Source organism: Lingula anatina, chromosome 1 (genome assembly GCF_051362555.1).
Source record: "Lingula anatina isolate TDL-2025a chromosome 1, LinAna3.0, whole genome shotgun sequence".
Lineage (NCBI taxonomy): Eukaryota > Metazoa > Brachiopoda > Lingulata > Lingulida > Lingulidae > Lingula > Lingula anatina.
The window spans coordinates 36993894-37019251 of NC_141767.1; the positions used below are offsets into that span (position 1 = coordinate 36993894).

General features: G+C 35.1%; 3 protein-coding genes across 4 annotated transcripts in view; 2 read left to right on the forward strand and 1 right to left on the reverse strand.

Moving 5' to 3' along the window:
- On the forward strand, positions 1 to 8207 carry LOC106156153 (vacuolar protein sorting-associated protein 33B). The gene is made up of 19 exons (XM_087001228.1): positions 1 to 208; positions 596 to 676; positions 901 to 962; positions 1278 to 1410; positions 1641 to 1781; positions 2041 to 2145; positions 2415 to 2523; positions 3107 to 3184; positions 3538 to 3611; positions 4037 to 4123; positions 4382 to 4475; positions 4728 to 4805; positions 5110 to 5174; positions 5355 to 5456; positions 5730 to 5924; positions 6308 to 6409; positions 6808 to 6904; positions 7420 to 7518; positions 7793 to 8207. Exons 1-19 carry the CDS (start codon positions 116 to 118, stop codon positions 7873 to 7875), a joined length of 1878 nt encoding a protein of 625 aa, XP_086857354.1. The 5' UTR covers positions 1 to 115; the 3' UTR covers positions 7876 to 8207.
- On the reverse strand, positions 7393 to 18396 carry LOC106158626 (DNA mismatch repair protein Msh3). Its single transcript, XM_087001224.1, has 21 exons — positions 18223 to 18396; positions 17016 to 17636; positions 16641 to 16757; positions 16201 to 16318; positions 15819 to 15940; positions 15322 to 15488; positions 14806 to 14915; positions 14353 to 14455; positions 13767 to 13961; positions 13438 to 13570; positions 12986 to 13173; positions 12529 to 12697; positions 12225 to 12289; positions 11806 to 11922; positions 11464 to 11571; positions 10822 to 10936; positions 10159 to 10316; positions 9698 to 9884; positions 9366 to 9486; positions 8935 to 9115; positions 7393 to 8737 (listed from the first exon to the last, which is right to left on the reverse strand). Exons 1-21 carry the CDS (start codon positions 18394 to 18396, stop codon positions 8650 to 8652), a joined length of 3357 nt encoding a protein of 1118 aa, XP_086857350.1. The 3' UTR covers positions 7393 to 8649.
- LOC106156156 (uncharacterized protein KIAA0825) overlaps positions 18394 to 25358 on the forward strand; it is a 24549-nt gene continuing 17584 nt past the window's right edge. For both annotated transcript variants that reach the window (XM_087001222.1, XM_087001223.1), the window contains exons 1-9: positions 18394 to 18545; positions 18948 to 19106; positions 19401 to 19572; positions 20059 to 20388; positions 20537 to 21140; positions 21533 to 21640; positions 22431 to 22663; positions 22951 to 23094; positions 23401 to 23525. In XM_087001222.1, coding sequence (XP_086857348.1) covers positions 18973 to 19106; positions 19401 to 19572; positions 20059 to 20388; positions 20537 to 21140; positions 21533 to 21640; positions 22431 to 22663; positions 22951 to 23094; positions 23401 to 23525 — 1850 coding nt within the window. In that variant the 5' untranslated portion in view covers positions 18394 to 18545; positions 18948 to 18972. The remainder of the gene's footprint in view (positions 18546 to 18947; positions 19107 to 19400; positions 19573 to 20058; positions 20389 to 20536; positions 21141 to 21532; positions 21641 to 22430; positions 22664 to 22950; positions 23095 to 23400; positions 23526 to 25358) is intronic.

Here is a 25358-nt window from a genome sequence, read left to right on the forward strand (position 1 = left end):
TATATTTACCACCTTCACTTCCTGCAGAACTGCCTACCAAGAAACTCCAGAGAAACACCCAACTTCTGGGATATTTGTGGTAACTGAAGACACAACCCGGTGTCTATTTACTAAAATGGCAGCATCGTCTGAACAGGCACCGGATTTACCCAACGTGTATCTTCTCCGACATGTTGCTAAAGATATGTTGGTTCATCTGCTGGAATCGGTAAGCAAGTAGCCAAGTTAAAAGTAACTACATAATTTATAGTACTAATTCAGGGCTGTTTACTGGAAATATCTGGGGCATTAAAGCCAGAGATAATCATCTGGGTATCTCAACAAAACTGACCCGTTCTCTATAGAAGAGAGAAACAAGTGTAACTCATATTTACATGTTTATTTTTATTTGTATAATTGTTATTATTTTTTTGGGGGGGGGAGGGGGGCATCTATATCTAATGTACAGTGTACCTGTAAAAGGGAGGCGTGACAATTTATATTTCCTTTAAGTGTTAGTATCATCCTTCATACCAAAATTTTGTTATGTATCCAGTTTAATTTGCCACAATCTCTTCGCCACAGTATGTTGTGTATGTATGTGTTGATATTTTAGGTACAAGGGAAGAAAGATCTGGTGCTGGGACCAAACCTGATGCGGCCTTTAGATCGTATTGCAGGGGCAAAGCTGTTAAGGGTAATCTTGATGCACTGCTTCATTCCTTGAAACCAATTGCTAAAAATTACAGTGTGCTTTCACTGAAAAAGTATATAAAAATGGCATTTGTCTATTCTGCCTAGTGTATGAAATAAGTATAAATTGAATAAGATAAAAATAAAGAAAAACCAAAAATAAACACAGTGCCTTTTTAAGTCATGACTTTTTATAATTGAAAATTATTTACATTTCTTTTATTTAAGGAACACGGTGTAGACAAAATATTCAAACTTGAAGCTAACATGGATATTAAGGGCTGTGACCAGTGAGTGTTGTACATTTTATGTTTACATTTATGTTTACAAAATACCAAGGGTTATTTACATGTACTTAAGCTTAAAATATGAATAAACAAAAATTACATGTAAAAGATTTTTCACTGGTTTCTGATTATTTTTTTTGAAGAATTTTGTTTTGGCTAAAATGTTTTATCAGTTTGGTCAAATTTGATTTGACAGAGCTCAGATATTAGTTACTCCTATTGTTATAATTATTTAAACAGTTATTTTTGCAATCGTAAGCACTACAATACCGGTATATGTAAAGTAGTTTCTCTGTTTTAATGAATATTTTTTTCCAGACGCATATATCTAGTACACCCAACCATGTTTAATGTGAAGCTTATTGCTGATCAAGTAAATCAAGAAAAAACAAAAGCACAACAGGGACTCAGAAAAAAATTAGTGTGCAAAATCATTTTCACACCTAGAAAAGTAAGTTGAACATCATAAAATTCAAATAACATCTCTAAATTTTAAGCAATAAAAAGGGAATAATTTAAAATATTTATGCTGATTTTGATGCTATGTTTATTGGTTAAGTTGACATTGGGAGCTTACTGAAGAGCACCGGGATACCACTAAATCCATGCATTTGAGAATAAGTCTTCTCCCCATGCTGGCATTCTCTAAGATTTCTGAATATATGTTTGTCACTTTACCAGCTGCATGTGTGTGACAAGGTACTGGAAGAGGAAGGAGTGTTTGGAGACGTAGTTACAGATGAGTTTAAACTGGACCTTATCCCAATAGACCAGGACATCTTATCCCTGGAATTACCAGAGTATTTTAGAGACTTTTTCCTGGTGAGTTTGTTCATTACAGTAGTATGTGCATAATAGCTAGGGGTCATTATTTTTTTAGAGAAATTGCTATGTCTGATATTGAGTAGTCCATCAGCATTATTAAATGAATTAAATAATGATATTACAAAGGCAATTCAATATTTAATGATGTTGAAAGTTTTCTGCCTCACACACCAACCTCCCCCTCCCACACTCCCTTTTACCTTAATTTTACCTACATTATATAGTACTAATATGGATCTTTTGTAATTGATAACAGGAAGAAAGTCAAATGTGGCAGCACACAGTGGCATCTTCATTAAATGGAATTCAGCAGCTGTTTGGACCTATTCCGTGTTTTTATGCCTTGGGTAAAGGGGCTAAGGTGAGGATGGAATATGCATATTTATAAACAATTTAGTAGCTATGGGTTACAAAAACCTGGGCAAGAGTTTTGCTGTAATTAAGAATATTAAGTATCTTTTCACTTTTCTCTTTTATATCAGGCCAGACAAGTAGAGATACTCTAGAGGAAAAAATATTTGATTATGATTATAATTCCTTGATTATAATTCATTTCATGTTTACTTGTAATATTTAAAATTTATATTTATTATATATGTATTGCTACACACACATCTTGTGTCATTTTAGATGGTGCAGCAGATGTTTGAGAAGATGCCGTCATATGGTTTAGGACATTGGTCAAAGTCTATTACTGGCATGGAGTCTGAGATTGGACATGTTTTCTTGATAGACAGAAGTTAGTTTCATATTTTTTCATTTTCAAAATAATTGCAAGTGTGATGTTTACTTTTTTAATATATTGTCATTAGTGTGCAGAACAAATGTGCAGATCTTTTTATGTTGTGATTTAATTTTACATCAGCAACATGATCATAGTTACACGTAATGATTACTGATCTAAAAGTTGTTCTTGAACACAAATAAAGTAAGGATGTAAGGGAATGGATGTTCATGAAGTCCATCTTACACCCCATTCTCATAGATTAGATCGACCTACATTGGATCGACCTAACTCCCTGGGGGTTCACGCTAAATAGCTGTCAGCCGGGCGGACACGAAAGTTAATTACCCCTTAAAGCTTGTAGTAGGCGGGGACGGACACTTAAGGGGGATTATCTGACAGTAATCTAGTGAGACTCCCCGCGGTGATAGATCGATCTAAAAGTTGTGAGAACAGAGCCTTACTCATATGTAAATTATCATTATTATTGTTTTTATTAATATAAGTTGATGCATAAACAAACAATTACATGTAGGTGTTTGGATGAAGTTGTGACATATTGAACAAACTACATTAAAAACTTAACACATGATTTCAGGTGTAGATTATGTGACTCCGCTGTGTTCACAGGTGACATATGAGGGTTTGTTAGATGAAGTATTTGGTATACAGAGTGGTAGGTATTACTTGACTTTGGGCTTGAGAAATGCAGTGAAATGGTTTAAACAGAATCCATTACATGATCAGGAAATATAAAAAGGAAAAAAGTGATAATGACTTGTGTCTGTGTGAGTTTGTTCATGACATTATAAAAAAAACTTTTCAACTTGTGCAATATCTTTGCACAATCTGGTATTAAAGGTACACATTATTATCTACCATCCTCATATTTCAGGATTTTCAATTTGCCATTGCTTTATTCCTAAAATTGCATTAATTGAAAACTTATTTCCTGTGCATTTGCAAGCTTTGCTGTGTATTTGCATTTTTAACACTTGTGTAATGAACAGTTTCTGTTCTGCTTCTCAGGTTGTATAGAGTTTGGACATGAGGTATCTGGTAGAGACCAGCCAGTGAAGTTAATGCTGACCAGCCAGGACGAGGTCAGTAATGGGTTTTTCATTTATTTGTAATAATAATAATAATAATAATAATAATAATAATAATAATAACATTCGTATATTTAATACATAGATTGTTGTAGGTGAAATGGAGAACTTGGATATCATGTAAATTATTGTAATGAAATATTTACTTTCGTGAATTTCGACATGTATTTTCTTTATTTTCTCTTTCGTTGTGGTGATTCTTAAATGGTGTTTGGTATTGTCCTTTTTATAGAATATGAACTGATATGGGTTACCTGTTCAGTTTTGATGTATTTTGTAAACTGTACATTTTATTTCTCTTTCATCATGCTAGTTTGTACCAAAAAGGAGGGTTTCAATTTTGTATATTCTTTTTAATGGAAGATCATTTTTATATAAGAATACACGTCTTTACTACAATTTCTTATATTTATTAACAGATTTTTGAAGAGATCAGAAATAGACATTTTACCAATGTGTTTAGTTTCTTGAGTGGAAAAGCAAAGGAGGTGCAATCTGGTTATGATGTGAGTAAATTTGTTTTTGTTTTACTCTTTAAAGACATTTGAAAAATCCAAATAAGCAGAGATGAGTAACCTTGCCAACACTCACATAGATTAAAATTGTATTTCTGTTGAAGATTAATTGTTGCTTGATTTGATATCTGCCTTTAATCTAAGCTTGCTGTATTTTTAGTAGAAATCTGGTGAATGAAAGTGGTGCACACTTCACAAATTATTTTTTTATGAAGTAAGGTTAAGTAATGAAAATGACTTGAATTCCAGAAAAGACACCAGTTAGAATCGGTGCGTGACATGAAGGATTTTGTCGCAAATGACTTGAAGGATCTTAAACAGCAGCATAAATCTTTGGCTCTGTGTAAGTATGTACCCAGCACACATCCATATGCATTACTTAATAATTGACATATATTGAAATTATAAAGTATTTTAGAAAAGGGCACATCATTTGCCTGATTTGATAGAAAGTGTAGATGTGGTCTTGATCTTGGAATTCCAAGAATTCTCATAAATATTAGGTATGGATCTGTAAATGATACTCTCCTAACACTTTCTACTTGTAATTAGTAAAAAAGTTACTATGACAGGGCACATTTTCCTCTCATTTCAGTTATTGGTGCCAGTGAGGTGATCATGAGCAGGAAGACTAAAGGGATTGATTTTGAAGAACTTCTGAGAGTAGAATACAGTAAGCACTCCTCTACGTAAGGTCTTATATAAATTAATATAATGATTTGCCAAAATGATTTTCATTTTACAGTAAGTATGACTAGGGGTTCCAGCACTTTAAAAATTTAACTGGATGATTGGAGTATTTGGTCCCAACTCAGCATACTCAGTTAATTTTATTACTGATCAAGGTAATAATTGATAATAATAATAATAATAATAATGGATTAATCTATACTGAATTAAGTTTTTTCCTTAGGATAGAGCATTATAATTTTGTTTCATGCTGCAATACAAAATGTTTTTTGTTTTTTCTTTTACAGATATGTTGGAAGGAGTCAGTAGAACAGAGAGTATAAATTATATTGAAGAAAGACTCAACAGACAGGTGAAATTAACTTGTGATGGTTTACAAATTTTAACATTTAATTGTCATATGTGATGAACTTAGAAAATGCTGTGAATTTTCAAATTATTAATTTTAAGCTCAAATGAGAAATAAAATGAAAGAATGGATGCCTTTATGGGCTGTTAACATTGATTTTTTTCAAATTTTTGATAATTCTAGTTTAATTGTCTGCAAACATTAAGGCTGCTCTGTCTACTGTCACTCACACAAGATGGAATCCCTCCCAAAGAATACAAGTCACTGAAAACTCAGTTTCTTCATGTAAGTATATAGCAGGTCTTTACTATTTTAATTTTATTTTCTATGTATCAGATGTTTTATATATTTTGTAGCTGGTTGCAGATCTCATGTTTTTAAATGCTTGCAGACCTTGTTCTATGTCTCTGTATTTCTTGTCCCAATAACTATGTTCCTAACATAAAAGTGTATAATATGTAAATTAAAAACGGTTTTCAAAATCTTAATTGTATTGCAAGCGTGAAAATATATTCAAGTGAACAAACCTGAATGTAAGATATGCAAATTTATTTACAGGCTGAAGGGTATGACTGGATGCTCACTTTTCATAATCTGAAAAAACTTGGATTGCTGAAAGAACAGGTGGACCAACACAGCTACAAGTCAATAGGGGGCAGTAAGGGAGGCAAGGGGGCCAAGATGGCCGTGCCAAGCTTCGGGTCACTGACATGGAAGAGCTCATTTCAGACAGCATCAAAAAGTTTAAAACTGGTCAGTTGATTGGGGTTGGCTGATTAAGGGTATTCTGGGTACTCTGTACAAAACAGAATTTACTAGAAAATGATTTTGTAATAAATGAATAATTTGTGTATTGAGTTTGAATTGACTTATATGATATATGATATGATACAATAGGATAATTTAAACCTGTAATACCAGCTCCTGCTTGGACTTTCGAGTTGTTAACTTATTCATAGACTGAACAGTGGTCTCTTGAATTAATGTTTATGATGTACTAAGTTAACTGTGGTAGTCTGCAGATGCTAAGCCTTACAGTGTTTAAATGATATCTTACTATATAGCTCTGATAGCTCTGTGAGCATGATTTTTTTTTGGTCATTCAGATATTTATTGATAATTTTTTTTAAATTTAGATTCCTAAAGATACAGAAAACCTGGACCTGCGTTTCCCCACTGATATGTCTTATGTGTTTGGAGGTGCTTACACACCTCTTAGTTGTAAACTAGTGGAGCAGGTAATGTTATATGCTAAAAAAAAAAGAACACCACACACAGTTGGAAATGTGTAAACAATATCAAATGAAAGACAATTGCAACAGATAATTGTTGTGTGATATATTTTAATTAAAGAAAATAAATAATATCTAGGATATAGAAAATACATTCAAATTCAAGTAATTTTTAAATAATACAGGATCTATGAAATTTAAATTTTCTCAGAATACTAAGTATTCACTGACTCAACAAAATTTAACTTTTAAGTTAAAATATTAAATATAAAATATAAAATATAATATAAAATATAATAATTTAAAATATTAAATTACCACTACAAATTATTGACCATACATTTGCTAGTTTTGGCAGACTTTTTGAGTATTACTTTTTTATACTACCTATGCTCTTGTTCCAGATTCTGAACAAGTGCAGTTTTGAGGATGTTGATCCCGTACTCAAGACACTGTCCATACCACGCTTCAGTATGATGCCAGCTTCTGCAAGGTTTAAAGGTAACAGATTTGTGTGTGTTTATGTATGTAGAATGTTTTATGGTGTTGGTTTAAAGGGCAAGCATTAAAAAACACTTAGATTAATGCTAGGGGCTGGTTTCACAAAAAAAAAAAAAAAAATTAAATTGGACAAAAAATCCATAGGAATTGACTTAAATAAAGAATTGTCTGAAACATTAGAAATGTTTTTTTTCTGGTTATAAAACTGGCACAATATTTTTTAAAATTAAAGCACTGATTTATAAAAGTTAAAAAAAGGTTAATTCAGTAGGAAAATGTGCACTCATGTCTCACAAATTTTAAGGTGCCAGTAGATTAAATTAAAGTTAAGCAGTTAAATTTAAAATATATGTATTTTTAGTATTTCATTTTCATGCTTATCATCATTTTTATAAGTATATTGTTGTGACCGTTTTCTCAGTCCATAATAACTCCCTATTCCTTGCTGTTGATACACCATCAGTATTGAAAATACACTGAACTCAGACTCTGATTTGATCATTTATTTGATGCAGCTGACCCAAACAAATACCTTCGAGTAGTTCTTGTCTACTTTCTGGGAGGATGTACATATTCAGAGATCACAGCTCTTCGTTTTCTTGGCAAAGTCAAAGGTGGGTACAAAAAAACATTGGCTTTTAAGGCAATCTTCTACATTCATGTGGTCGTTTACCGATAAAACAGGGTATAAAGATATGGCTATAGGTTGTTTTATGCCCATTGATTTCACACAGAAAGCAAGTTAATCAGTGTCAGCATGAATTAAGTCCTTCCAACCCTTTGCCTGCTGCATGATTTAGAATACAACAGTAAATCAAAATAAGAGGCTCACAAGTGAATAACGAATAAGGAAAAAATTGTATGCAATATTTGACTTTTTTTTTTCAGGTTACAAATTTATAATTGCCACCACTTCCATAATCACAGGAGCAAGGTTGTTAGACCAAGTGACTGAAGTAACTCCCAAGTGAAACCAATTCATTCCAGTTCAACCTGATGTGCAATATTTAATGAGGTTGCCAACAACTTATTTTTTTACAAATGTGAGTCTAATATTTTACATGTTATTGGCAGTAGTACAACAACTGAAAACAATTAGGAAACTACAAGTAACAGAGCACAGAATGTGTTCATGTAGCCATGTTGGTTACGGTACCTTGAGCAAAAGAACAAAATTAAAAAAGGACATTTCTACTCATTAAAATCGGCTTTAAAAAATCTAACTGAGCTACAGGGGTGTATGATCAAATGTTAGACACCATGTATGGATGGAATAAAGATTTAGACACACCCATGTCCAAGGGATCCACAGTTCCCACAAGTCTTCTGTGTAGACAACTTCATTGTCCTCTCATGCTTTAACATATTCATAGAAAGAATGGTATCAAAAGTATGATCAAACAAAAAAGCTTGCATCAGATGAAAAAGTCTCTTTAATGCTTTGATGGTGTTTGTCACACAAATAAATTGCTTATCAGCTGCTTGTTAAGCAGTCACTTCACTTATCATTACGCATGAATGCATAATTTTATACCTTATGATACACAGTGTTGAAGTTTTTGTATAGCTCAATGAGGTATGGCCAGGCCATATCATAACAATAGTTGCCAGATTAAGATATGATTTTAGCATCCACTGCTGTAGTCGTTTTACTCATTATAAAATGTGGATAACTGGTTTTTGTTATTAAATGTAAGCATATTTGCACTTTTCCAGAGTGAAGATTGCACTTGAAGAAAATTATTTCAGTCTTTGCTCCCAAGCTCTTTGAATATTTCTGGGAAGTTCTTTTCTTTTCCATGAATGAGCTTCATAAATAACTCCTTTTGTATCCTAAAAAATGAAAATGAAATCTCTTGAACGCTAAAATGTTACTTCTAGCAAAATTCAAAATCTGCTAGGAAACTAATATATTTTAATTATTTAAAATCAAAGTTTGATTCATTTGTAAATCTAAACAGCATTAAATATTACTTGAAAGTATTATACAAAACCTAGCTTGATATAGAACATTTTAACTGGACACACACCTTTTCTCCTCTAATATCCTCTCAAGTTCATGAGATTTTCTTGTGGCTACTTGGATGACATTGTCTGGCACATCTGCTAATCTGGCAACATTTAAACCATAGCTTTTTGCTGCCATGCCTGGCACTAAGTGATACAGAAATGTGACTGTATCACTGTTGTCTTTCTCTTCTTTCTTTTCACCTAAATGAAAAATAAAAGGTGCATGTGTGTGCAAGCGTCAGTTAACTTATGAAGGTTTGTTTATCAAATATCTGTTAACCAAATATTGTAGGTTTAATAATATGAAAATTGCTACAATATCAGCTCACTATTTATCTGCTTTCACACGGGCAGATAAGACAATTTTAATTCTTCAGTTCAGAGAGTATCAAATATTAAAATATACACATAAACTTTCACTGTGAAACAGGCCCTAGTGACATGTACTCACCTGAAGTAGTGTCATTGCCGAGCAGAAATGACATGTGGTAGTTGGCCACACAGCCAGGCAGCAGGGTCTCCAGTGTGGACAGGAGAGGATAGTGGGTGACAAACAATGTCAAACATTTCACCTACAGCAACAAAAGTACACCTTATTAGCTAACAATGATTTTTGTCTTTATTTTATTTATATATATTATATTAATAACATGATTCTAAGTGTAAAGTAATAATACTTCAAATCTTATCACAATAAATAGGGTATAGTTCAGGGTGATCTTAGTTTAATTGTAACATAAGCAGTACAACATTTTCTCCACATTAAACATAATATAAACTTACTTCTTCCACAAAGTACCTGAGTGTAGCATAAGCAATGGCTACTCCATCATGTGTACTGGTGCCACGGCCCAGTTCATCCAGTATGACCAGGGACTGCTCTGTGGCATGTGACATGATCTCTGAGGCCTCTTGGAGTTCCAGCATAAATGTACTGCAGTGCTGGTATATGGCATCAGAAGCACCCATCCTGGTGAAGTGGAAAAGAAAACTTGTGGTTTAAGCACTTCTTACATTTTAAAATATATATTTTGTAAAAATTTGTTCGACTTATCAGTTGTTTGAATGAAGCACCAACTTTCTGAAATTTATCATTACACTGGCATGCCACCTGAGAATATTTAATCACAATTTAATATCCTACAAAATAATTATTTCCATAACTTGTGAACATCACAACAGTCACAGACATCCTAATCTTGGTATTATAAGTCTTCCTGAAGTATTCACAGTTCTCAGCCCACCTTGTATACACAGCATCCAGGATGCCCACAGTCGCAGCTTTGGCGGGAACATAGGAACCAATCTGCGCCATGATGGAGATCAGCGCCACCTGCCTAATGTAGGAACTTTTACCACCCATGTTCGGTCCTGTGATGATCATGCAACGCTCACCACTGCCCTGAGAATAACAAAGATTATTATTCACAAAACAAAATGTGGCATGACAAACTGGCATGTCTGTTTGCAATTTTCTGACAGATTAAAATTTTGGGGACAAAATACTCTATTTAGCGTTCTCAACAACTTCCCTTGCTACCCAATGTGAACTTTATCTGAACAAGTCTGCAAGTAACACCCATTGTAGATCACTTCTTGCCATCTCTCATCCTCATGAATCTGTGTTACAATAAATGTCACATATTTCTATAACTGCGCAATGTACATGGTGTAAACATTGTATATTTAAGATTTACATATCTTAACAATTCAAAAACTTAACACAAAACCCTTAGGCTTGCATCCTCTCAGACTATATGATACTAAACCAAAGCTGAATTCCTCTCCAAGGCAGTATTAAACATGAGGGTTTATCTATTCTTCAAATTTTAATGATATCAGTAAAAGAAACAGTAAAGTAGGCCCTAAAATACACAATATATAACCACCATTCAGTGTCTTCTTACATCTAACTTAGTTCCATTAGGGACATACTGGTCTTGCCCATCAAGTAGTAAGTCGACCACAGGGTGGCGTCCTTCTTCTATCTGAATCACTGTCTGATCTTTTACAAAAGTTGGCCTACAAAAAAAAAAAAAAAAAAAAAAAAAAAAAAAAAAAAAAAAAAAAAAACTCACAGTTTAAGCTACCTAACAATATGGCTTAATAGAGTAAAACAAATCGACAGACCAGTTTGTCTGTCTGCACAAAATAGTTTTCAAAAAAGTTATGCCAGTTTAGATGTTAAATCAAATCATTTGAAGTTCAAAGGTTTTTTCTTCAAGGTAGATATGATGTGCACATAACTAATCAAATTAGTGTTTTTTAGGTTCTAAATCTGTTTTATAAGCTACCTGAAGAAAACTTTCAAGTTGTATAAATCATGAACTGTCACCAATTACAGTAAGACTGAAGAAGTCAGACAAGTTTAAGAGTTTGCAGTTAGCTTACAAATTGTAGTACAAATTGACAAATTTAGAATATAATTTAGTAAAAGCAAGTTTCTTAATGTAATCTTTGAGAGTTCAAGTATTATATGTTGACTTTTTAATGTATTGAAATGTATCACTTTAAATTCAACTGCTATATGGTAAGGGAAATGAACTAACCGTACATAGCCAGCTGACTTTGCCACTGTAGCTAAAGAAAAGAGACAGTCCAAAGTAGCCAAGTTGCCAACAGCAGTCCTGTATGCCAAATAGTGCTCTCCAAACTGTCTGGAATTATAATACTAACCATACTCAAACTCAGAATACCTGTCATCCAACAGACTGAATTTAACTCTTTTCTGATAACACATATTACACTGAATCATAAAATTTCACTTCACTTTACTGTATTTTTCTACTGAACTTCTATAAATCTTTTTATTATTTAAAAATAACAAGTGTATAAAACAACACAAAATAAATAAATGAATAAAGTTAGATAAAATGAAAAACATTTCTTACTCAAGAAATTCAAGCCAAGCTTTGTTACACTCATGGATCAACTGCTCTCTTAGTTCATTCAGTTTCTGGTATGCTTTAACAATAAATGGGGAGTGGAACCGGCTGACAGCTTTAGTTCTGTAAGGTGAAAATACACAGCTTAGTTTTGTAAGTTAAAAGTAATACTGATCATAAATTTTGCACCAAGATGTTTTAGGTGCATTCCAACATTTACGCTTGTATTATCAATGTAGTATGCTGCTTGATCATGCATTCAACATGTGTATCATACATATTTAAGTAGAGCTAACTTTTTCAAACATATATTTACACTACTCTTTGCAAGCTTCAGTCCAGCATTTTTATCGATAATTTTAAATAAGGTCTAATGTGAATAAATTTAAATCAAATCCCTCCAATTATTCAGTTAGTACACTCACATGCTTATTTTTTTCCAATCAGACGGCACTAACTTCAAGTTAGAATTTTTCACTTCTATTAGAAACTTGAAGAAAAAAAAGGAAAAAGTGAATAGCCATTGCATTGCTATCAACATTTATCACAAGGTCATTTTGTAATCTACTTCTCCCATTAAATAGAGTTGACATTATAAAAATTTATATTTTGTTTTTGAAATATTCACACTTAACCTTAGGTGGACATAAGAAAACATACTGATTTACAAACAGAATTAATGGAAATTTATCCCAGTAAGTTAAACCTAATCCAGAGCAGGGGCCATACCTCCTGACCTGACACAGTTACATAATCCAGAGCAGGGGCCTTCAATGTCAGACGTACATCTCTGCGATGATTGTGAATGCTTGTGGTGACCTGTGCTATCTCTGACTTTATCTTCACCACATCTGGGAACTGACTCTCATCAGTGATCAGGTTACACTTGTCACCTTCCCTGAAATGAAATTATGATATCTTATACCATAAATGAACAGGAGTGCCTGCAAAATGCTATGGTACCATATATTTATTTTTAAAAGTTATACACAAGTATTACACAAAGTTTACACAAGTATTAATAAAAGTAAATGTAAGATGGCTAAATACTGGCGCACTACATGTAGCACTTGACCACATATTGGGGTCACATTTAACAAGCAAAATTATGTACGTATTCTCTCTATTAATATTCCAAAAGAACAATGTAGGAGTTTTTTCACAGTATGTTTCTACGCACACTTACTTGGCTGCTTTCTCATTTATTGCATTTGCCAATCCATGTATGCCCTCTAGTAAGACAGGTGTTTGCTCAAATATTTCTCTTAACATGCGTGCTGATTGTTGACTGGAGGTTATGCCTCTGTGTTCATGGAGTAAACTCTGTATTCTGCTCAAGGACTGGGTCACCCTGAGAAACTCAAATGTTGAACACTGCAGGAATAAAATATCAAAACAATGTAACATATTTCTTTCTTTCTTTTTTATTAAGTGTAAAACAAAAAGATCTGCACTATCTGCAATTTTGCCTTTTTATGTCATAATTGTTTATTTTAAATCTGGTTCTGGTTTGTGACCTTATTCTGCATATGCTCAGTTGAAATCTTATCATATATAATCATACAATATTCTTACTCTGTATTTTAAGCACCTGTAGTTGTTTTTTTTTCCGAGAATGAATCTCAAATTTACACTAACCTTTTTGTGATATATGGTGCAGAGACCCCTCTCCAAATCTGGTAATTTTCTCAATTCCTCCCTCATTCTACTCAGAGCTACACATTCTGATGTCATCAGCTCTGTCACTGCATCTAGACGGTCATTCAGAGCACTTAAATATAAAAGACACCCAAGCTTTATAATATGAATATTGACCAAAATCACGTCATTAAAGAAAGCACATTTGCTTTCCAGAATTTCTTGAATAAAACTCTAAAATGAAAATTAGCTGCTTTTATTTACACATTGTTTCTAAAGCTTACCCTTTCATTTTTTATCACAAAAAATTGCTTTATCTTCTCTTATACCTTACATCCAGCAATGGCTGTGACACCCATTTCCGCAGAAGTCTGTCACCGAACTTAGTGAGTGTGTTGTTTAGAACCCAGAACAGACTTCCCCTCTCTCCCTGATCTGTGATATTTCTCAGAACCTCAAGATTGCGCAGTGTGCAGGCGTTGAGATACATGTGGTTCTTTTTCACAGTAAATCTCCTAACATTACTGCAACAAAGTATAAAAAGTACATTTCAAATGAAAATAAAGAGCAACCGCTCCATATCCAGATTTCAATGTCAGCAATACTGTGCCCTGTACTAAAACCAAAAGTCATCACGATAATGTTTCCCATCAGTAGAAGAAAGGAATACTTTTAAAAAGTGACTTCAAGGTTGAATTTTATACCAGTATAATTCCATTCCTGCTTGCTGGGTACACTCTACGAAATTACTTTCAGCAAGGGTAATTTTGAACAAATCAAAACTTTGAATTAATAATAATATATCAATGAAAAATTAAATGAAAAATTAATAATAGTTATTTCAATCTTTGAAATATTTTGTGCCTCAAGCTAAAATCTAACAAGCTAGATTAAGCCCAGACTTTGTATTCTTACTTTGTCAGTTCCAGAACTCTTTGAAGGTTGAACTCAGACAGATAATCAATGAGTGCAGCTATGCAACTCACCACAGGGGCAGGCAACTTGGTGATCTCTTCAGCTGAAAGATACATTCATTCATAATTATAGAAATACTTCAAAGTTGCAAATGTGGTCAAAACTTTAAAATACTTTACGTTTTTCATGTTCTCTGTTTTATATAAGGGAAGGGAGTGGAGTGGGTGTGGGTTTGAATGAACTGCCCTTTATGCAGGAAAACATCCACTCAACATCAAATCATCAGTTCAATTTTTTTGGTTTTTAAAAACCTTTTAAATTGCTGGTTACAGTCCTCTGGTGGCCATATCATAAAATAAAATTCCTTGTCACCTTTCCCCCCCCTGGACAAACAACAAATATTAAGGTTTTCATTCCATTATCTATGAGCAGTACATTCTGAAGGGTGGTTACCTTTATTTCCATTGGAAGTGTAAAACTCTGCTACACACTGAAGAGCTCTGCTGTATTCAAACTTATCATTTTTCTGATGTTCCACTCTACATCTGTCACTGTCATTAACACTTAAACATAAAAAATTATACAACAAATACAATCAGTGAAAATATACTGTACCGAGCAATAGTGTTTTGACTCTACCTAGATGTTAACCCAAATATTACAGTAAATATGCAAAAAAATAAGTTCTGGTAAACATACAAAAATTGAACAAACTATAAAATCATATAAAACTGTACACAACATGACTTCTATATGATTAATAAAAGAAAATAATTAACACAAGATTTCTATAATATCATGGCTGCATTTGATTACAAAATTAAGGTTTTGTATTTTCTTTCTTCTAAAAATGACTCTGAATATCCTAAGCCTCCCTGATTTTCAGAGATAACTGGAAACAACAGTGACATGCTGATAGTGGAAGTTAGTTTCCAGTAATCTCTGAACCTCAGGGTAATCATAGCTCACCATGAACTGGTATAATGGCTAATGAGTTTCTTCGTTTCCTGACTACATGCCAAAGGAAGGAGGATCTCCACAGGCTGAATGACGCCAAGTCTGGTCTCGAGCTCTGTTCTAGAACTGTTGTCTGTGAAACTGTCATATATGATATCCCCTGTAGATGGCTGCACAGCCTTAAACAGAATTGTAAATGGAATATTTCAGTCTGCCTTCTCCACAATGATGGTTAATTTAAGACATAAAATTAAACAGCTAATTTTGCACCCTGTACAATAATAAACAAATGAATCACATTTTGTCCAACACTTCATTTAAATAAATAAATAATTTTCTTAATTATTATTATTTTTTATTTAGTGCAACTTTTAAATAAAAAAAACAACATTTGTGGTATTAAATACAAATTGTATCGTTTTCTTAAAAATACTGATATGGTCAATGATTTTCATGGGAGTGGACCTTCCAGACAGCAGCATTTAGAACAGTGACAAGCTTCCACTTACCACACAGCCTAATGTAATATTGCCACTGCCTTCTTCCTTCATCTGAGCTTCACACAGGCACAGCAGGTAACAGTTAGGGCTAATATCACCTGATGTGCCAGCAGAACAAAGTGGATCTACATCTAAAAAAATAGATAAATAATAAATATATTTAAAAAATCAGGATTATCGAGCATTACAAGTTCTGCATTTCTTTATTTTCAATTTATTAAGTACATTTTACAGAAAATTGTTTAGCCATTTGTTTTACTTACATTATCAAAGTGCAGTTTTTTTACATGTGAATGTATTTTAGTCTATGGTAAAACAATATTTTCTAACTGGTACTTTGGTAAAACAACTGAAAAGATGCTTTATTCATTCATAATTATTCTGATGATACCTTCACCAATGAGAGTAGATTTTGTATAAAGAGCAGAAAGCTCCCTGGTGAACGGTGCACTCTTGTTCTCTCCTGCAGCTTTCAGGGCTGCTGTCTCCGTCTGCTTTACCACTCCCACCTGATCCAAAAGAAAATAGATGGGCTCTTGAAATATTATATGGTGCTCTATAATATAAAACTGAGGACATCAATCTCAATGTAACACAATTATTAGTATTGTGTAGCCAGCAATTTCAAAGAGGGGGTCCTTTTTTTATAAAAAGTAGACCTTTTACCATGAAACTTTCATGAACCTATATCAAATTTTACACAAAGTGGACTTTTTCAGCCAAAAGGATGGTTCTTTCCACCCCCACCCCCCTTTCCTACAGACCATCTCTTTTCAAACTGGTAATAATTTCATTTCAATGAAGTTCAGGTTCAAAAACTTTTGGGATCACCTTGTAGCCAGCTGCCACCAGTCTCCTCACATGAACAAACAGACGGTGGGTTGGTATGCTGGCTGTCATGAAGTTATGGTCCATATGGCAGTAAATGTTCAATTCTTTTGCTGCAATCTTAAAATGAGAAACAGAATTTTAGTTCACAGAACACTTTCTTCTTAAAAAATAACTTACAACAAAAAGTTTAGGGTGCATCGTGCCTAACTCAATAATTTTGTTAATTTTGTTGAAATATTATGCATACTTCAACTTAGCAATGTTTTTTTCTTCCTGCACAGTAGTCTTTCACCATTTTTTTAATGACAATGAATATGATTTGACACAAGAACAACAGATAACAGATGGTCTCATTTATTGTATAAATGACCATACCTCTGCATCATCTCCAAAGAACCTATATTTATATCCACATTCCACAAACAGCACAGTGTGTGGGTGTTTGCTCTTGATTTCCATGAACTGCAGCTCCAGAGGTGTGTACTGGGACTTAGACTGCTGGTTAACTGTGGCACCATCTTTAGACCCGTTAGCATGTCCTCCTTTTACGCCTGATTTAAAAGTATTCTGTGAAGATGATTCGTCACATAGCTGAGAGCCTTCACCATCACTGCTAACCAGGTTTAGTGAATTTTCAAAAGATGAAGCATTTGTTCCTTCTCCATCAGATTTGATATATCCGTCATCTTGGGCGGGATGGGTATCTTCAGCAACCCCAGTCAAGGCATTACTTTCACGCTGTTTCGGTTGCTTGGTGTGAGTACTAGTATCCCAGTCTTTGGTTGCTGAAAAATTCTGGAGCTTAGATTTAGTTTTTGTTGAAACTGGTCTTGTAGGAGTGACAGCTTCGTGGTTTTTTGTATGTGATGATACTGGTGTTCCACAATCCACATCTGACCTGGTTGACACATCATATTTTTGCCTCTTTGGCAAATTTTGTTTTTCAGTGCTAACATCATGGATAAGTCTCTTCTTTCCCACTCCTTCACTGTGGACCTAAAGAGCAAAATTACCATTATTTAAGTGGTCCTGTACATGCATTACTTTTCTTCATAGTGTTTTTGAAATTCCTGTTTAAAAAAACTGGTAAATTAATCTGTTTTTTATAGGTTGTAATCAAACTGCACATACTGTTCAATAGCAATTTCAAGAATTGACAGTGTCAGACATGAGCCTAGGTTTCAAAAAATTAAAATAAATAAATAAATAAAATGAAAAACCTCTGAACAATTATCATGGGACCCAACACCTAACCAGCAGTGGGTCTGAATTGAATTAAAAAACGTGAAATTCCGCGGAAAAAGTTCACGTCTGAGTGCGGTCACCATGAGTATAATATACTAGAAAGGGCAGTGACATGTTTATAGTAGAGAAGTGAGTTTCCAATGGCCTGGGAATATCAAGGTAATATTTTTCTATATAAATAATAAACATCATATGTAACACCATTATACCGGTCAGTACAGCAAAACCATGCATGGATAAGGTGAAATAATTAAGTATCGGGATATGCAAAGTCCGACGTAATAACGTTATGTATCAAGAAGTGTGCAGGAAGAATACGGCCAGTAAAAGTTGCTACCTTCGTCGCTTCCACCGCCGGAATCGAGTTGCATGTTGATGGTGAAGCTACAGGTATGTTTACATCAGCAGCATCGTCATTTTTCGGTTTTACACAGAAAAACTTTGACAAAGTTACTTGTTTTTTTGATGGGTCTCTTTCTTTTAGTTTGCTTAAGTTCGGAGTCTTCGGCATCTTGCTGCCAGTGGAGGGCAACTCACGCGCATCAGGGATAGTTTTGCATTTACTCCAGCATCCAGAGCGTGATCGTGTTTCGCGCCATTTGCACTACGGCATTGTGGGAAAACATATTTGTTGATTGGATCAGGGGAAAGATCGTCAAGGTAAGAAAACGCTTCATGCATGTGTATCTATATCAAATGAAATGTAACATAGAACCAAAGTATTGGTTATGAAGTCCATATGAACAGTTGCAAATGAATAAGCAGCCACATCTAATTACGCTTTGAATTTGATTAATTTGAAGATTGTCTGGATCTGTCATTGCTTCAACTCTCAATGAATTGAATTTTTCCAAATTCGTAAATCTAGTTTATCTCTATTGTTCAAGTATTCATTTTTATGTACGGGGAAGGTGCCCTATGACTTTGTATTTAATATACATATTCATCTAAGAAGGAAAAGCTTGTCGAATAAATAACGTGCCGGTACCGGTGCATTTGTACCAGTATACTAGCTTATATAATAGTCTTGATGCTGTGTTCATATATTTATTACACTAACAGCAGGCGAGGTACCAGTGTAGTGACCATGGCTAACCCAGCTGCCAAATTCCCAAACCGAAGGGTCACTTGTCCTGGGCTGCGGACAGCCCCACCCTCTGATCAGGTACTGGACAGGATGATCAGTGACATTGACTTACAGTTGCAGGAAAATGCTAAACAGTAAGTACTAAGTGTAGTAATTCCTAAACTTATAATGAGTAAAGTCAGACTTTTTTAAAATTAAATTAAAATTAAAATCAGATAGTCTGTCTGATAATACGCATTGTTATTCACTGGCAGATCAAGTGATGGGAGGTGGGGTGGGGGAGAGGTTGAGGAGGGGGTGGCAGAAGGGGCATGTCCCCTCCCTCCTGTGTCTTCTCATATTTTAGACCTGTGATTGAACCCCATTCCTTAAGAAATTATAGACTATTTTTAGTCTAGACTGTTGACTATATATTATCCCTTTTACAGACTTGAAGGTTGCATTGAGGATATTCTGAAGTTAACCAGTCAACTCCCTGGTGGACGTAACTTCACTCTGGCCAAGGAGGCTGTGGATTATACAGCCAATAGTCATATACTGGAGAAGAGTTCTTGTTATGATCCTGACCTGGAACAAGTCTCTAACCTTTTCAGACATGTGGTATGCAATTTAACAAATAGTAGATTGAAGACTCCAAAAGGTCTCTGGTGTTACCCCCCTCTTTGTTTTATTAATTTTTTGTTAAATAAATTGAAAGGAAAAGGGCAGTGGTTATTATTTTAAAAAAGATTAAAACATGGACTTGGTTGAAATTTTTATCACTTCTTTCCCTCATGAACAGTGTTTGCCTCTTAGGAAAATAAGTTGCTGGACCGAAAGTCCAGCCATCTTGAAATGCAGCTGGACTGAATATCTGCCGGTGGGAAAAGTTATCAGCCCGTTCTGAAAGTTGTCAGCCCCGGGCAGACGGTCCAGCCTTAATTTCTAACACTGCTCATGAATAAGTAAATATCCTGAAAATTATATGACAATTTGTGTATAATATTTTGACACACACACACACACACACATATATATATATATAGAGGTACTGATGTTTACACAGACTTGTTTAGATGCAATGTTGATATAATAATATCTTTGCAGCTGCGCCAAATGGATGAGCACCCTGGCTCTGAAGAAGCCATCTTGGAATCCTTGCTCCAGCTGTCATCTCAAGAGGGGATCACACTCCCGCTGCGCTCTGCACGAACGGAACAAAACTTGGACTCAGTTCTCTCTCTTGGGGCTATCTGTGACGTCAATGAACAGATCAGTGAATCTCTGTGGAATGACATCAAAATTCGCTTGAAGAAGTTTTTCCTTGATAAACTGAATAATTTGCCATTGGAGCCTGACCTAAGTACAGTGAAAGTAGAAGGAGGGAAGAGGATGGACTATTTGAACAGTCTGTGTTGTCTGAATACTGCAGCAGAGGTGAGAAATATGTGATGGTTGATTGATTATAGTCTATTGGACATGTGCACACAGGTAGATTGAATTTAAATGAAGAAGTTTAAAATAAAATGTTTTTCAAATACTAGTACGCTTTTGAAAAGACAACAAATTCAAATTTATCTTCTAGGTGTGGAAGAGTTACAGATCTTTGCGGTCCCAACAACTGCAGAGGATGATTAATAAAAATCTTTACACAGCTGAGGGGAATATGCTGGAGTTTGAAGCTCAGTCCACGGCTTGGGAATCTCTCAGTGCCACTGTTATCAGTATGATCAACGAGGACTTTGCTATTCTGAACTCTGGCATATTTGCAAGGGTTGTCACAACCTTCGAGTGCCTGCACCTCATTTACCAAGAGAGGCTGTCTGAAGAAATAGGAAACATTGCAGAGAGACTTCAACATGAGTTGCCAGGGCTGGAGGAGCAAGCTTCTGCTGCTCCCTCTAGTGAGAGGAAAATTCCAAAGTCGGAATCCAGACATGAGTTTGGTCCTGTGGCTAACGTGAAATCTTTACTGAGATCACACTCAAAGAGTTTGGACAGTCTGTTGGTCAAGGGTGACCTGTTTCCTGATGTCAGCAAGTCAGAGCCTGTTTTATATTGTTTTGTCCGGCTGGTCAGAGCTGTGTGTGCCATCGAGAGCCATATTGATGACCTGCACAAGACTATGATCTGGGAGGTGGTAAATAAAACCAAAAAGAAAACAAGTACTCAAAAGACTGGAATAAGAGGTAAGCTGGATTCACAGAATTACTTTAGTCCAAAAATTGGGCTAAACTTTTAGATCAAAATTTTTGCTGAATAAGTCGAAGATATATAAAATGATTTAATTGGACTAGCACTGATTTATCTTGTTCAAACTAACCTATGTTCAGGACTGCGGGTAGAGCTCTTTTGAGAAACAGGCCCCTGGACATAGTTTTTTTTCACAAAAGAACTTCACTTATAAGTGAAAGATTAAAAAAAATTGAGGTTGTTGGAGATTAAGTTAAGTAAGCTAGGCTGAATATTAAAATGAGATCTTTTACATGACTATTTTAGCTCAAAAGTATATGAGCAAGATCAGACTGATAATATTTGGTATAGTGTGGATTTGTTTGTTAATTTGTTACTTTATTTACAGGTGTATTGAAGAGTGGAAGTACATCTGAGTTGGCAACGCCAAAGCAATCTGTGGAAGGATTTTTTGGCAGTTTAAGTCTTGATGATTCACTAACAACTAGTCTTCAAGGTATTTAATGTGTGATTGTTGTGCCAAGAGAGTTTCTCTCTCTTTAAAATAAAAATTGTGTAAGACCGCATTCTCAACGAATTGAGCCAGGCTTTACAAATCCTGAGACTAAAAATGGCGGACGCTCATGAAAGAAAAACTGCCTAATCTTTTAATAGTCTCTCCGCCTCTCACACGCCTCCCCACACATCGTCCCTGCGGGGTACAGTAATAACATGAATATCTCCGTGAATATCTCTGGTGATATTATCTCCGTAGATAGTCTATTCATTGCTGCTCTACGGGCCAATTCATTCCTTTTTCGTCTCTGTTTTGAAAGATAATAGAACAGAAGAGCTTTTTTCCTTCGATTGCCTTCAGCCGTCATGCTTTCTTCACCACGAGTTTAACTGATGAGCATGCGCACTTAATATTTCTCAGGTAGCTTCCGCATGGCGAACGGAGTCGAGATTTAATTACTGTACCCCGCAGGGACGACGTGTGGGGATGCGTGTGAGAGGCGGAGAGACTATTAAAAGATTAGGCGGTTTTTCTCTCATGTACGTCCGCCATTTTTAGTCTCAGGATTTGTAAAGCCTGGCTCATTTCGTTGAGAATGCGGTCTAAGATTAAAATTTGCTATTACTTCATTTTACAAAAGTGGGGATGAGTAACAGCCTTAAAAAACATTTTTTTGTCTATATAACCTGTTATGTCACCAAGACTCCCTTGTATATGTTTCTTAAAATATTTTGTTCAGCATCTGTATTCATGCCAATTTTGTTGTCTAATTGAATTTTTCTTGTATCAGTGGTTGAGAAGGTGCCAGAAGAAGAGAAACCTCGCTGGAAGTGGCGGCGCTACTTCAAACCCGTGCTACCACAGCTAGCCAGGTGTCTGGAACAGTGCATTCGCAATGCTGGCACCCAGGCAATGGAGGCAGAAAAACAGGCAGTGGAGACATCTGGTGGGCATGTTGATGCTGAAAGAGTGTGCCCTCTGCTGGTGGGAGGAAGACTAGACTACCCATGCTGTATTCCTAAAGTATGTGTTCCAAGTTTTAGCTGTGTTTGAAATGCGACCTTGTTTCCTATGTTTGATTTGTATCTCATGGCAAAGGTGTGATTCAAAGCAAGTGGTTTGATAATACACAACTTATTAAAATAAAGTCTGTACTTTTTGCCTGCCCTGGATCCTAAATTAATGTAAATATGACCTTTGTGGCATATGAAGTGGAATAAGGTTGCATGGTGTTATTGTCAATAATCTTTCATTTATAAAAGAAAAATTTATATTTAATTATTTTATTTGTTAGTATTGATACATTTTAGAGTGTTCAGCAGTTCATGTCCAGTTTAGACAGAGTGTTACCTCTAGCTTACCACTGGTCAGAAGGTCAGTATCAAGTGATCAGGACCACTTTTGTAGATGCTACAGTCCTCCAGCTGAAAGATTTCCACAGATGGATAACAAAGGTAAAATGAGAATACACTGTAATTCTGTAGTGACTCTTGACTTCCTGTATACTTGTCCATCTGTATTTCAATGATCTATGTAAATATATAATTGTGAAACTGGGTAAAAGAGCTGCATAAATTTAATGTGTAACTTTACAGTTTTACATACTCAGGGATGAGATTTTCTATCAGCAGATTTCTCACTTTTTTTGGAGTCAGTAATATCATTGGCGTAGGCAGCCCGTGGACCTCGCGTCACATTTTCTGACTTTTTCACCAAATGGCAGCCTCATCCCTGCTAACTACAGCTATTGAATGTTTCAGCTTGGCCTAGAAACTCCAAAGGAGAAGACAATACTCCAGACACTGTACTTGTCTCTGTCTGCAGCTGCCTTCATCAGAAATCATCTCCTCCATTATGAAACAGTATTAACTGGAGAAGACACCAGGTAACCTCAAACAATGGCAACTGTCATGTCCCATTATGGCCACTGTCATGTGAAATTATCTTATGTATATGATTTCATCTTTTGAGCCACATCTAATTCTTGTGGTGAAAGAGTGTAAGAGATTTTACTTTCAAAATAAAACACCTGTCGCCTGTTGAAGATTAAAAAAATTGTGTCAATTATTGCACTGCCCAAGTGTCTTGCAAACTAAAGGAGGTGTAGAATAAGAAGTGGCAGTAGTTGCAACAAACCACACCTTTTTTCTTTCTTATCAAATTTAGAAGTTGCCTTATTTTATAAGACTTGCTTCAAAGGGCTAGATTGCATTCTTGGTGTTTGTCAATTTAAAAGCTTGATAGCTATTTTATAAAAAAAAATGGTTAGATGTACTCTTAGTTGCATAGCAATTTATAGACTTTATAAAAGATATATTTGGACTTTTCTGTTAAAATCTTTTTGGTTAAAATAAAAGATACAAATAAAGAATCATTTGGCATGATAATTGACCTGAAAAAGACAAAATCTGACTGATGGTACCTATTCGGTGGTATACCCCTGCCTCTCTGAGTTTTAAGTGTTGAATTGATTTTATTACATTGTAGATAAATATTGATCATTATCATTTAATTAAGTCTTATCCTTCATTGAGTAGTTTTCTGAGCTGTAATACTTTTGTTGTTGTTTCTTATTTTTTGTAGTGTAGAACAGTTTCATTAGCTATGTTATTATAATAGACTTGTGAAGATTCTTTTGTCTATAGCTATTTATATTAGTTTGATCTTACCATCCAATATTTCATCTGCTTGCAGTCAGATTTCATCAGGGAATGAGGTTGTGACAGGTATGACAACCTGTCACCCCCTCTGGTGTGCTATTTGGTCAGATCCCCCCCCTTGCCTGCCCCTCCCTTAGGAGTGGTAGGTAGAGGTTGGGTAGCTCAGTCCCATCATTCCGATTCAACATGGCCCCATGTAAGCGGATGTTAATTGCTTCAAGAACTTTCCGGTGTAGATCTCGTGGCTCTCTTTCCAAGATTATTATGTCTTCTATGGTTGTTGATGTTATACAATGCCCTGTCTGTTCCTGGTGTTGGCTGAGGGCAGATTTTTTATCATGTTTTTTTGATCGATTTTTGATGTTCAGCGATTCTTTCAGTTAAGGAACGTCCTGTCTCTCCAACAAAAGAAATAATTGCTACTACAGAGGTGATTTGTGAACAACTACACCTCCCTCCAGAGGAAGCTGATACCCTAAGGCATGAAGTTGTGAACATCATCAAGAATACCAAGCCTCCAAAGGACAACCTCAGCCATGAGGAAAGGAAAGCCCTGAAGTCACTAAAAAGCAATAAAGAGATAATGATTGTACCTGCAGACAAAGGAAAGTGTGTAGTGGTAATGGACAGGGACAATTATATAGAAGAATGCAAACACCTGTTAGATGATCACACCACATACAAAGAGATACCTGAGGATCCAACCAAAGGAATGAAGGGCAGAATACAAAGGAAATTGAGGGCACTGAAGAATAAGGGATATTTAGACCAGATCACCTATAACAAAATATACCCTACATCGGATGCTACTCCGAGATTTTATGCAACACCTAAGATCCACAAAGACCCCCTAAAAATGCGTCCTATTGTCTCTGGTATCAACTCCATTACGTACAACCTTGCAAGATTCCTAGCAGATCTTCTGAAACCTTTAGTAGGGAAGAAACCAAGCCATATAAACAACTCACAAGACCTGGTGAAAAAAGTGGAAGAGATCACTCTGGAAGAGGGGGAGGTGTTAACCTCATTCGACGTAACAGCCCTATTCACCAGCGTAC

Bases quoted from the DNA above. Each gene is read 5' to 3' on its own strand.
- LOC106156153 (XM_087001228.1), top strand. From the start codon at position 116: ATGGCAGCATCGTCTGAACAGGCACCGGATTTACCCAACGTGTATCTT. The intron at 209-595 runs GTAAGCAAGTAG...TTGATATTTTAG, and splicing joins TGGTTCATCTGCTGGAATCG to GTACAAGGGAAGAAAGATCT. The intron at 2,146-2,414 runs GTGAGGATGGAA...GTGTCATTTTAG, and splicing joins CCTTGGGTAAAGGGGCTAAG to ATGGTGCAGCAGATGTTTGA.
- LOC106158626 (XM_087001224.1), bottom strand. From the start codon at position 18,396: ATGCCGAAGACTCCGAACTTAAGCAAACTAAAAGAAAGAGACCCATCA. The intron at 14,456-14,805 runs GTAACCACCCTT...TGTATCTTTCAG, and splicing joins CACTTCCAATGGAAATAAAG to CTGAAGAGATCACCAAGTTG. The intron at 11,572-11,805 runs GTAAGAAATGTT...TTATAATTCCAG, and splicing joins GCTTGGCTTGAATTTCTTGA to ACAGTTTGGAGAGCACTATT.